Consider the following 12,510-nt stretch of genomic DNA (forward strand, 5'->3'; position numbering starts at 1 on the left):
GGTCCCTACAAACTTCATAAACCACTCAGCCAAATGCTAGGGCCTTCCGCAAAGTCCCTGGCAAAGCGGAGGGGCTTTGAAAGCATTAGATGCCTGGGGGTGAGTTTATTTCTACCATGCCCAGTATTTTCCCACCATGATGAACAATGGAATTTTATCTTCAACCACTTAAAAAAGAAGAACACACAAGTGTGGGCTTACCATAGGTGTAGAGGAGGATAAAAATGGCAGCTGGGGTGTAAAAACAGAATCCTCGGTGGCCTTCTTGACCTCCGGGGTTATTCCTGGGATTGTCTATGGTATGTGGCAAAAGGAATTCTGTAGACAGAAGTAAGGCTCCTAACCAGTTGACCTTAAAATGGAGAGATTATCCTTGTGGGCCTAATCTAATCACAGGAACCCTTACAAAGCAGGTGTTCTCTCTTGTTGGGGCAGAAGGTGAAGTCAGATTGATTAAAGAATGAGAAGAGCACCTGCTCTCCTCGGCTTTGAAGATCGAAGGGGCCACTTGAGAAGGCATGTGGGCACCTCTGGGAGCAGAGAGATAAGGCAAGAAAAAAAGGCAGGCAAGGAAAAACAGACTTCAAACCACAGCCTGCAACTACACTGGATCCTGACAACAACCCGAATGGGCTTGAAATACATTCCTCCCAGAGCCTCCAGAGAGAGGCAGTTTGGCCCCGTGGATGTCTTGATTTTGGCCTGGTGAGAACCCGAGTGAAGAACCCAAACTTCCAGGGCTGTGAAATAACAAATGTATTGGTTTTAAGCTGCAAATTTTTGTGGTAAATTGTTAAGCAGCAAGTAAGACACGGAAATGGTGTGCCTCCCAGCCAGGCTGGCTAGTCTGGCAACAAATACTTTGCATGCGCGTCCTGGGTGCCAGGTTCCAGTTCATGTACAGGGACGGCTACTGACCAGAGTGCTGGCCTCTGGGTGGAGAACTTCCATTGTCATGTGAGCAGGGGGACGGCTACTAACCAGAGTGCTGGCCTCTGGAAGGAGAACTTCCGTTGTCATGTGAGCAGGGGCCTAGATCGGAGTCTGCCGGAAAGGGCCATGGGGTTTTTCCCTTTTGTATTTAAGGGACCTTTTTCTCACTGGCTGATCTCTTTGGTCTTGGCAATAATAGACATTCTATTTCTGATCACGTGTGAAGGTCAGGGCACAGAAACTGGCCTGAATTGAAAGCTAACCCCTCTCGTCAATCGGAGCCTTATAGCGGGCTCTGTCCTCAGAGCACCATGGCCAGGGTGGCCAAGAACTGAGGAAGAGCTCTTCAACACACATTTTATTTCTCATTTCTCCCATGATTACATTAAGTGCGACAGAAAGAGCTTTCAAATTGCATGGCTGTTCTAGCAATGCCATCTGAGAGAATCCTCCACTCATTATTTTGGTTACTGGTCTTCCTGAATAGAAAGCCAGCATATAAATATTGCTGCCCTGCTCCTCTTGAGATAATTGAAAAATGAAAATGGCCACAGCTGCAGAATAGCAATCACCCCACGGCCGGGGGACCAGCTGCGCAGGTGGACAGGGGAGGGTCTCGCCTGGAATGGCAAGGGGGACTGGCTGGGTGTGAGCCTCCTCCTGGGGGTTCCCATGCTGAGCCCTGGCACCCTCCAATCCCCTTCAATGGTGCCCCTGAGCAGAGACAGCAGGATTTACATGCACGCAGTGGGGGGAGGCATCTCGGGTCTGTCAGTGCCAGCGTGCTGCTCAGAGACTACAGTGGACCAGCCCCTGTCACCCAGGAGCTGCCCTGAAAGCCGGATGCAAACAGCCCCAGTGTCCTGCTCCCTGTTGTGACATTTCCTCAACAGCACGGGCTCTTCCTGGAGGCAAGCAAGTCTCTGCAGCTGCCAAGGCCCTGGCTTTAGTAAGGGAGGGCCCTCTGAAGCCTGGCTGGCCTTCCGAGTTATTAGATGCTTCAGAGCTCTCTGCAGCTCGGGGAGGACCCTTTAGTCAAACTCATTTCAAAAGTTAATGGGAAAAAGCTAATGTATTCTGAAGGACGGCAGTAATGTATATAAGCATTTTCTCAGGGGCTCGGGGGCGGAATCATGAGAAAGTACTAAAGACCAATAGTTTACTTTCGGCCGTGAAGCCTGGTTTCCGCAAAGGTCTCCTGCTGGGTGCGGCCAGTTGGGCCCCTGTGGCTGGACCAGCCTGCTGAGGGGTGTGGATGGTGCCACTCTTTCCTGGGGGGATGGGGAGGGGCTGGAGAGGCGGCATCTGCCCCCATGCCGGCACGCTGTCCCCGGACACCAGGAAGGGTTTGGTCCGTCTGTTTTTGGTCACCAAACAATTCAAATTTGGGGCGGCTACTTTACCTCTCCCCTCTAGATGCCATCTCTCCAACCACAGGCCAGACAAAGGGCTGCCAAGAGGCTTTTCGGCTGGAGGCTGGACATGGGGCTAACTGTAGAACTTGGGGTTTTATCCATTTACACAGTAGTGGGATGCCTTTTATCTGCTGGAGTTACTGTTCTGGTCAGAAACCTGCAAGCACTCCTCAATTCCCATCAATACCTCCTTATCTTTCCAGATGAATTTCTCACCACTAACCAGAGAGGCCCCCTACTAGGCTGGCCATTGTTCCTCAAATATACCCTAGGCTTCTTTATTTCCATGAAGATACCTCCTGTGCCATTCTTTCAACCTTAGTATACTTCCCCTTGCTCTCATGGAAGAATTCCTTTTTTGCTTCAATATCAAGGCTTCTCTGTAACGAACATTTCCCTCACCACTCTCGATGGAGCTGAGCTCTTTCCTCTCTCAACTCAGATGACACTCTCCATGTATCTCCGTTCTACCGTGGGAGTGTCAAGAAAGTTTAACATAGAAATTTAATTCTTTAATTTAGCCTTTTCCAGATGTGCTTTGTAGAACTCAAGACTTACAGAAAACTACTATTGTTAAAGTTAAAAAAAACCCACTATTCTTGGTTAAGTATTAAGAGAAATGTTTGGTTTCTTTCTAAAGTATTTTTTAAAGTTCTCTTGTGCTAATGTTCATTGCCAGCATCAGAAAGAGGATATAATATGTGGCATTTCCCAAGTTTACCTGGCCATGAAGCCTGAAAATCCTGCCTCAAAGAGTAAACCTTTTTGTGGTTAATGATGAGTGAACCTACATTTGTGCAACTGATGGTTTTCCCAAGCAGTTCTATCAGAGCTCACAGTCAATGAAACAGAGAAACATATCATTTATATAAATGCATTTTTAAAAGATCCTGTAAGGAATTCATAAGGAATGAGCATCACCTTTTGGCCAAAGGAATACACCCTGGCACATTAGTAATTTTTTTATGAGTCTCTATTTTGAGCACAGAAGTTTCTTAAAGCAAGGGGTATCTCTGCTCACATTTTAGATTTTGCATCCTGTATGGTACAGGTAACATGAAAGCTGCCTAAGAAATGTTCGCAGAATAAATCAATCACTTTTCAGAGACCATCATAAAAAGAGAAGACTTCTTATCTGATCAACCAATAAATAATGACACATTTCCCCATTTTCTCTTTGTAAAAATGAAGTCATTTTGGTTCTTGTTTCTTTTCCTCGATGGCTTACGAACCACGTGGGCTCATCAACCCGCCCAGGCTGTGGTGGGAATGTTGAACCTGGAAAATGAGGAGCACAGCCGTAAACACACAGGCTGGGGACACTGCTGGCTCGAACCCAGAGCCACCCTTACCTGGTAGCAGGTGCCGAGTTCTCTCCCATTGGCAGAAAAAGACAACATGCCCATCGCCAGATCCACGAGGCAGCCAATCTCCAGGTCCACGTTGCTTCGACTTGATCTTTGGGAAGTGGCCACAATATCCCCGCCCCAGACCATGTAGCAGTTGCTGCGTTTCACACTAGAAGCCAAAGAGAGGAAGAGGCACAGAATCCGGACTGGGATGGTATACAGTCAAGGCCCAAGGAAATGCCCCGGAAACCTTCCGATAAAGTTTTCCAGTCAGCCCCCAACAATTTTTTTCTTAAATAAATTCATCCAGCTTCAACCCAATTTTCTCAGACATGACCACTCAATTCAGGGATGTGGCAATCTAGCAAGATACTTTCATCCAAAGAACATACTGTTCAGGTACCTGTTTCCTGGCTCTGTGTCAGTTCCCCTTTTGGAAAGAGATCGTGGGTATGGTTGTATTCCCACCTCAGAGACAGGAGATGGAGGTAGAGAGAGGGCAGCCACCATAGGCTGTTTTACACAGGGATTCGGCATAAAAGGCAGGAGCAAAAATCTGCATCAGGGAAAAAGGCTGTAACATCCTTGAAAACTCAGGCCGACATCCTGAGGATGGCAGGCTCGGGCACACTTGCAAAGTAGGTCACAAGTGGTCTCCAAGGCCCAACTACCTCCTTGACCCACACAACCTGGCCCTCCCCTGGGATTTCTGCTTCCTGCACTCTTCAGTAACTAGTAACTAGTAACAGCCAGGGTGCATTTCTCAGCTGGCTGTCTCCCTCTCCCCACAGCGTAAACTCCATTATAGGTATTCATATTTAAAAACCAAAGAGTGACAGCCACTGCTAGATTGCCATAAAGGTATAAACTGTAGCCATACTATTCCTGCCTTTCAGTGATGAGAGTACTAAGTCCATGGATGCCTACTGTCAAATTCAATTCCTAAAACCGAAGTTGTGTGTGGGAATGGAAAGTGCCATGCTTTAGTCATGTTTTAAAGATACAAATTTGAAATGCCTCCAAATATCTGAAAATCGATCCTGTATTTATTTCTTATTATACGAGACAAAGAACTAAGAATTGCTGAGTACCTCCTACCTCCTGGGTCTTGTTCCAGATGCTAACCTGTCGGTTTTCAAAATAAATGTGATCCAATAAATGCTCCGATAAATCAAGTAATCTGACTGGTGTGGCGGAGCCAGCAAACTCGAGCAATAAACCCAGTTGGGATAGACACAGCAACCTTTGGTTCTTCTGGCTAAAGAGCAAAGTCTTTTGACTGCTTTGCCTGCTTCCTTTCTAACCAACAAGACACGGCATGTTGTTTATAACATCTATTCTGGGTCTTGCAATAAGACTTTCAGGGGTGGTAATAAGAGTAATGCTTATTCAGTGCCTGGGTCAAGGCACTATTTCAGGCGTTTTTCTATGCATTATCTCATTTAATCCTAATATCACTTTAGGAGACTAGATCTATCATCCTCATTTTATAGATGAGTAAACTGAGGCCCAGTAAGGTTAAGTGGTCCAAAGTCCCACCTTTTGTAAGTTCTGGAACCCAGTTTAAAACCCAAGCAGTTTGCTTCTAGAGTCTGCTCTTCACCACCTGCCCACAGTGGTCCCCCATGACAGAGCAATGCTTGGGGACCTCTCTGGCCACCAGTCTTTGATAAGCCAGGAACACTGAAAGGATATCGGCTGCAAAACGTTCCTGAATTTGTAGGGATAAAGACCAGCTTGGGAGACAACTTATTACACTAGAAAACATGTCTGTTTGGGAAACACTCTCTTAAGTCCCACTTGGATGGACACAAAGTCTGGTCTCCTGGGTGTCTTTGGGGCACGGCTGGCCAGAGATTCTTTCTCTGGTGGCAATCCCCTCCCCGCTCTTCCCAACTCAGTGGACCAGTGGGAAGCCATGGGTATACCTAAAATATGCTTTCCCACAAGATCCCTAATTTGTATCAGTGGTTATTATTCATAAGTCTGCTGTCTCTCTTTTATGTTTCTTTATGCCGTTAGACACCTTATATCCTTAGGATGAGGAGTCTGGAGTCGATGAGTGGCTATGTGATATGGTTCATCTTTTCATTTCTTCTGAATTAACTTCTTTCAGGCACCCAGGGATATTTCTCTGTCTCATTTTGACGTTGTCAAAACTGGGGCTTACCCAGAACTCAGAGAGATGTGTTTGAGGGGGAGCGCAGTGTCCCAATTGTCCGTTAGCCTCTCCCGCCCCTGGGTCATGTTTTACACACGTGATGAAATAAGCCTAGATTTTCACTAATAACATTTACGCCACAGTACTCCCTGTTTGGTGAAGGATTTTTAAACCTGTGCCTCACTTTTCCTTTTTCATAGACATGGGGATGTTTCCTTCTTTTGGGGTATTGGGCGGAAGGAGAAATAAGACAGCTGGGGGGTGGGGGGAAGTGAGGAGCCTGGTGGCTGACCCCACCCACTGGGAGACCCCCTTACCTTTCATGGACCCGGCCTCTTTCATCCCCTAGAGTGACAGTAACTGTGCAGTTTTTATTCAGGTCGAACTTTTCACTATATAAGTGATAGTCTGGTGTCACCCATCCGACCCAGACGCAGGAGGGGTCCTGTCCAGCAAAGATGCGGATTGCATAGTAGCACTGCTGGGGAAAGACCACAGAAGGAAGTGAATGGTCCCCAGCTGCGGGGGTGGGGGGAGCAAAATTGACAGAAACAGTAGAGAAGCTCACTTGGCTCTCTTTTCTCAACAAGTACACAAAGCTCTAGAGACGAATGGTGCTGCACCCCAGATTTAGGATGGGCTGACTAGAGAATCCAGCTTCCTTATTCTTCCCTTTTCTATGGTACATTAACACTGAGACAATTGAGCACTTAATCTATTACCGTTTGCGCCCAGAGATACTACTGATGAAATCCGGGGAGCTGCCGTTCAGCATGGTCAGGACAGAACCCTCACCCTCTCCTAGGCACAGACTGCCCTTGTCCAGAACAGGGGGACTCCTGCTATACTTTCCACTTCTATAGGGAAGTACAAAGTGTTTGTGTTGTTGTTTTTTGAAAGTCATGAAAAAGACGCTGCAAAAGAAAAAGCCCACATTGTCTGTGGCTTGGGGACAGGCTGTGTTGAGAACTACAGGAGTTCTTGGCGGGCATTGTTATGATCTGTGCAGTGTCCCACTATGCCATGGTAATAGCTAAAGCACTTTACCTAAGGGACCACTTCACCGTTTTCTTTATGAAATCGAGCACATCTATTCTCAATGAAGTTACTTTTATGTGTATTCTGTTGTATTTTGTTGATTAGGAGATAAGAGTCAACCAAACTGGGGCTTGAATCTTGCCACTGGCAGCTATTATTTGTATGATCTTGGGCAGGTCATTTGTCCTGTGTTTCAGAGGGCATCATATTGTCCATCTCGTAGCAACAATGTTATTCCTGATCATGGTTAACCCACCACCTTGGGATTACAGGATAACTTTATAGAAGGGGTGACATGCATTTCTTCCAAAGCCTTTTTGTGGGGGGGGGTATTAAAGAAGAATGAGAGAAAGAAAGAACTTAGCAAGTGTTGCTTTCTACCTATTGTCTAGCGAGAGAAAGGGGACAAAAATCAGTTTCCATCATCTGGACTCTTCCCTGCGCCTGCTTCTCACTTGATTGCTTTCAACATTATTCCTGGCACTGCTCAGAGAGATGGGAGAGTTGATTCATAGAAGTTTACATAAAAGAACAAACAAAAGGACTCTATGAAAGAGCCCCCCCCCACTCCCTGTTCATTTCAATCAGAAAGGCAGAGCAGGTCCCTGTTGCCCAATGGGCACAAGTACACAATGGTGCCCAATTAGGAGCTCCAGGTGGAACTTCTGCTTTGTACTGAATGACTGTCTTCCTTTTCCCCATTTGAGAAATGTCGGAGATGTGTTCTGGAAGCATCAAGATGGATATTAAAAGACACAGTAATTGGCAATTAAACAAGATCTCTAGACAGATCTTTGCTGTAAGGGGCATATTACCAGGCACAACAAAGAATCAAATAATTAAAACCGTAATTGAGCACTTTTACTTACTGTTGTGGTATGAGAGAGTATTTCTTGCATCTGTTTCCTGGGGCAGGGGTGGGGGGGGGAAGATAATCCATGTTTTAGTTATTCAGCTGTATAGAGAATTCCACAACTCTGACAGGCAGTTGATCTACTTTTAATGACGAAGGCAAGTTTAGAAAATGATTTCCTATACATGAGCGATCCCAACTGGTCTTGGGCATTTGTAATCTGTTACCACAAGCCAAAGTTCTGACTTCCCACTCCTGTCTCTCAGCCCAGCTGGTAAGTCAGAGCTAGGGGGAGGGAGGAAAGATTGAAATCATGTGGGCAGGGATACCTCGGAATACCCCGTCCTGTTCTTTCAAGCAGCTGCACTTGCTTAAAACCATGTACAAAGGGAAAATCTAGAGGAAACCTGGACAAGACAGCTCCAGAGGGGCAGAAATACATCAATGATTAGAAATAGACATTAAAGGAAAAGGGGCCTGGGTAGCGTGGTCGTTAAGCATCTGCCTTTGGCTCAGGTCATGATCCTAGGGTCCAAGGATCGAGCCCTACATCGGGATCCCTGCTCAGTGGGAAGCCTGCTTCTCCCTCTCTCACTTTCTCTGCTTGTGTTCCCTCTCTCCCTGTCTCTCTCTGTCATATAAATAAATAAAATCTTAAAAAAAAAAAGAAATAGACATTAAAGAAAGACAGCAAGGAACATATTCCTTATCAGGAAAGGAAGAAGTCTGGGTTGGACACTGGCCACAGTTACACAAAGAAGGCAGTATTTGCCTCTAGAGGCTTTGATTTCACATAAAAGCAACGACAATTGTACCCTCTTATGCACTTATATTCCTTTTCCTCCAGAAACATAGGATTTATAGGCTGCAAGGAGCCTGAGGACCCAGAGGGCTCAAGAAGAGCAGAAAGTTTTCCACTAAACGTGACCCTGTTTGGCTTGACCTGTCTGCTAACTATGAATTGCACCAACACCCACCCCATGCCTGTGTACACACACATGCACTCAACATACGTTCCTGTTTCTTTACCTGACCGAAAGCAGAGAGAACCTGACCCACTTGTGCTCCGGCAAAGCAAGAAACAGAGAGGGAAAGCCAACTTTACAGAACACAGGAGGAGCACCTATGAGAGTGGTGCGGGGGATGGGGGCAGGGCTTGCCCTCACCTTTTCTGGAAAGCTTCACTGTCCAGGCAGGGGCTGTGGCTGAAGGAGGAGTGGCACTCAACAGGCATGCTCAGGCGGCAGTAGATCATGCTGGCATTGCTATTCTGTGTGCCAAATGTCTTGTGGGTCACCTTGAGGCATGGAGGACTGTCCATGGTGCCATCGATCCTCACAACCTGGAAACATCATGGGTCCTTACTTGATACATCTGGGCGCCTGCCTTGACCTTGTCCCTCCTTCCCTCATTGCTATTCCATGTGTCATGGCTTTCTGTGAACTCTAAAAGTTGTCACCAATGATAGCCAAACTGTTCCTCTCACTATTACTTGGATCCTGCTCCACAGAAAATAACAGATCTGCCTCTGGCCGAAGAAATGAGGGATTTCAGAACCTGCCCACTGGGTTTTCTGCAAGATCAAGGGTGGACAACAGGTGTAACAGAAGGGGTGGTATTTGGATGACACCATCTGTCATCTGCCGACAATGACCTTTCAAATCAGGGAGCGAGTGGCTAAAGGAGAAAGTGTTTCCACAGACTTCCATTGTCAGCGGGCAAAAGACTATTTAAGGGGAAAAGACCACAGAAAGCCCAAAGCTCTAGGAAAGACATTACGGTAACCTCAGAGAGGTAATCTCCCACCTGGCACATTTCCCAGCCCCACCCCAGTCACAGCCTGAGGGTTGAGAGACCTCTAAATACTGGGGAAATTCCCAATGCCGGGCACAGCATTGCAAGGGCTGGGGCTGGAGGAGGAAAGAGCAAAGCTGGGTTTTTTAAAAGGTCTGTGTGTATGGTGGGGAGGGGGAGAGGAAGTGAAGTAAGACTTATACTAATTTTCTCATGGTCTAAGTATCTCCCTACGTTCTAGAGAACAGTTCTTATCCTGAGGTCTCTGGGTGTCCTTACCTATTTTTTTGTGATGTTTATATTTTTCTAACAGGGTCTCCAGATTCCATCAGTTTGTCAAAGGGGTTCCTGACCTCAAAAGTTTATGAGCCAGCTTTCTCAAGTGCTGACTAGGTAAGAATCATACATAGAAGTCTCTACTACTTAAGACTGTGGGAAAAAGGAGAGGAGTAAGAGCTGGTGTTTGTTGGGTTTGCACTGGAAGGTGAGTTAAGGGAGCTTATGGTCATGTGGAAGCAAGCCACTGGGTCTCATGCTTTAAGGGAGCGGATCTGCCTGACTTTCCATTAGCAGCACCCCCCCACCCTCCATGAACAAAATCATGGTGGGCACTGGAAAATAGTGGTAAGCAGATGTAGAACCAGCACCCATACCAGGCTCCTTACAATTTCCTCTAGCTCCCTCCTACAAGATGAGGGTATCATAATCAACTGCTACATGTCAGCTTAAAATGTTGGACATGGTCCTGCAGAAATATATAGGACCTAAAAGACATCGTGTAATGAGCAAAGAATTAGGTCTGGGACATACCATCTTGAGTACAGGTACTGAAATTTTTCAGGAAAACAACACGTAAGGTCTTTGGACACTGTACTCGTATGGCCACGGCAGAACAGAAACATCTGGAGGAAATACAGTGGCGCAAAGGCCCAGGGACCGATCTGCAAGGATGTCTCGGCATGATGGGTGCCGTCTGCAAGATGCCCCTGAGCTGCCACAGTAAACGTGCCCACAGTAACAACTCGGAGGGCCAGTAAGGCGGTGGCTGGGAGGCAGCCCGGGCATGGACTTTGGTATACAGCTGCCTGTTGACAGGAGCATTAGCAGGAGCTTAGCGCCTCGGCCCACCTGCCCTGCCTAGGCCATCCACGACGTGTAACATTACCTCTATATGGGGATGATCCTTTGGCACGTTGACAAACGTCGGGAGGCGCTTGCTGAACCACATCGCAACGTCCCGGTTCATGTTGACAGCAAAAGGCTCAAAGCCCTCTTGGAGGCCACACATGGTATAAAACTTGAAGGTGCTGGCATCCATCCCGAGATTCATGCGGCCGATCTGAGACAGTCCCAGAGAGCAGATGGGCACAAAGCCTGCACAAGGGTGAAGAGAGCTGCTTCAGCCCCCAGGACCATTCCAGGAAGCTCTGAGCAAGTCAGACCTTGGCTTTCTTCACAGCTCTGGGTCCAGGAGGAAAGAGGGGACACAATCCTTTGGCACACAGATGCTGCAGGAGGTCACATGGAATCTAAGGCTGCCATTGGTGTCTGGGGAAGAGAGCTGACTTTGGTTCAACATGATTTGGGGGAGAAATAATCATCTAACCGAGATTATTCTTAGGGTATAAATATGTTATCAGCTGGAAAAGTAAGAGGATAAGTAAAATTCTTTATCTATGTTTCATTAAAATTGACATTAGGCCCTGGGAAATTTCAAAACACTGCCAAGAACAACACAAGGAGCCTAAAAGAGGACTTGGTACAAACAGCCCAATGTCTCGGCATCTTCCCCAGTGAAATGGGTGATCTAAGTTTCTTCCCGTCTTGAGTCTGTTCTGAACGTGCACTCTGCTGGTTTACAAAATACTGTTTACAAACTGCCAGGCCCCTAGCCTGCTGTTGTGGGCCCCACCCAAGCAGGAGGCGAGATTTCCCAGCAGAAGCCGTGGGCAGTTCCTCCTACCCTCCTACACTTATGGTCTCTTTTCAAGCTTACTCCCAATTCTCATCATATTAACAATCTGCCATACAGAATATTCCAGAGCAGAACTTCATACTGCTTGCCGTGCTTGTCTGTGGGATATTTATAAATCATAATTGTGGACTGACAAGTCGACAGAGCCGGGAAAGCACTAATTATGGGGTGGCGGTGCGGGAGGCAGGCGTAGGGAGAGTACTTGGAAGGGGAGGAGGGCTCGGAGGCCAGTGGCTAAAGGAGGGGCTGGAACCTGCACAAACTAAACTGGTGTCACTCCTAAGACGGGAGTGTTTATTTAAGCGGAAATGTAAAGGCCAACTTCAGGAGAATTTACATTCAACAGTCAGAGCTGCTGTCAGTAGAAACCAGGGACAAAAGCCACTCCTCCTAGAGGCAGTGATGACATGCCATGGCCTGAGGCACAAAGTTTCAATGTAGATGAATCACAGAAGTTAAAAGCAAATCACTCACAAGCTAAGCTGGTTGCTTTCGGAAACTGTCCACTCATTTAGGACACTATCTGAGACCATTTGGCGTCATTTCAAGTAGTAGAGCTTTAATGTGATGCTAGCACAATGAGGGTGATGATCATGCAGCAGCCTCCACTCAGGGGTGCTGAGGGCCGAGAGTAGGGGGTGGCCCAACCCTCGGGCAGGTGGATGGACCGCTCAGATAAGCACCCCATCATGCAACCTCCAGAGTGGCACTATGCGTCTGGCAGTTTTGTGCCAGGGACCGTGATAGAGGAAACCATCTCCTTTCTGCAGATGTCGATTTTTTGTAAATAAGGGACCCTTAGAAATCAGATTCTAGCGTGGAATGAGCATTGCCTCTTAGCAATATTTCTTGGGTTCCCATTGGGACAGAGGGATATGCATTAGGAAAAGATGTCAAGGAAGAAAATTATCCTGATCCCAAGGAACTTCTACAAAAAGGGACAAAAACAGAATAGTGAGGAATGAATGTTCTGCTGGAAGGCATCGCTACTC

General features: G+C 47.0%; 1 protein-coding gene across 1 annotated transcript in view; it reads right to left on the reverse strand.

Moving 5' to 3' along the window:
• The window catches only part of RYR3 (ryanodine receptor 3), a 352,315-nt gene that overhangs the window by 176,117 nt on the left and 163,688 nt on the right, over positions 1-12,510 (reverse strand). Inside the window, exons 28-32 of the mRNA XM_059183407.1 lie at positions 10,709-10,917; positions 8,916-9,091; positions 7,766-7,802; positions 6,176-6,336; positions 3,701-3,866 (exon numbers count right to left, since the gene is read on the reverse strand). Coding sequence (XP_059039390.1) covers positions 3,701-3,866; positions 6,176-6,336; positions 7,766-7,802; positions 8,916-9,091; positions 10,709-10,917 — 749 coding nt within the window. The remainder of the gene's footprint in view (positions 1-3,700; positions 3,867-6,175; positions 6,337-7,765; positions 7,803-8,915; positions 9,092-10,708; positions 10,918-12,510) is intronic.

This window comes from Mustela lutreola, chromosome 7 (genome assembly GCF_030435805.1).
Source record: "Mustela lutreola isolate mMusLut2 chromosome 7, mMusLut2.pri, whole genome shotgun sequence".
Classification (NCBI taxonomy): Eukaryota; Metazoa; Chordata; class Mammalia; order Carnivora; family Mustelidae; genus Mustela; species Mustela lutreola.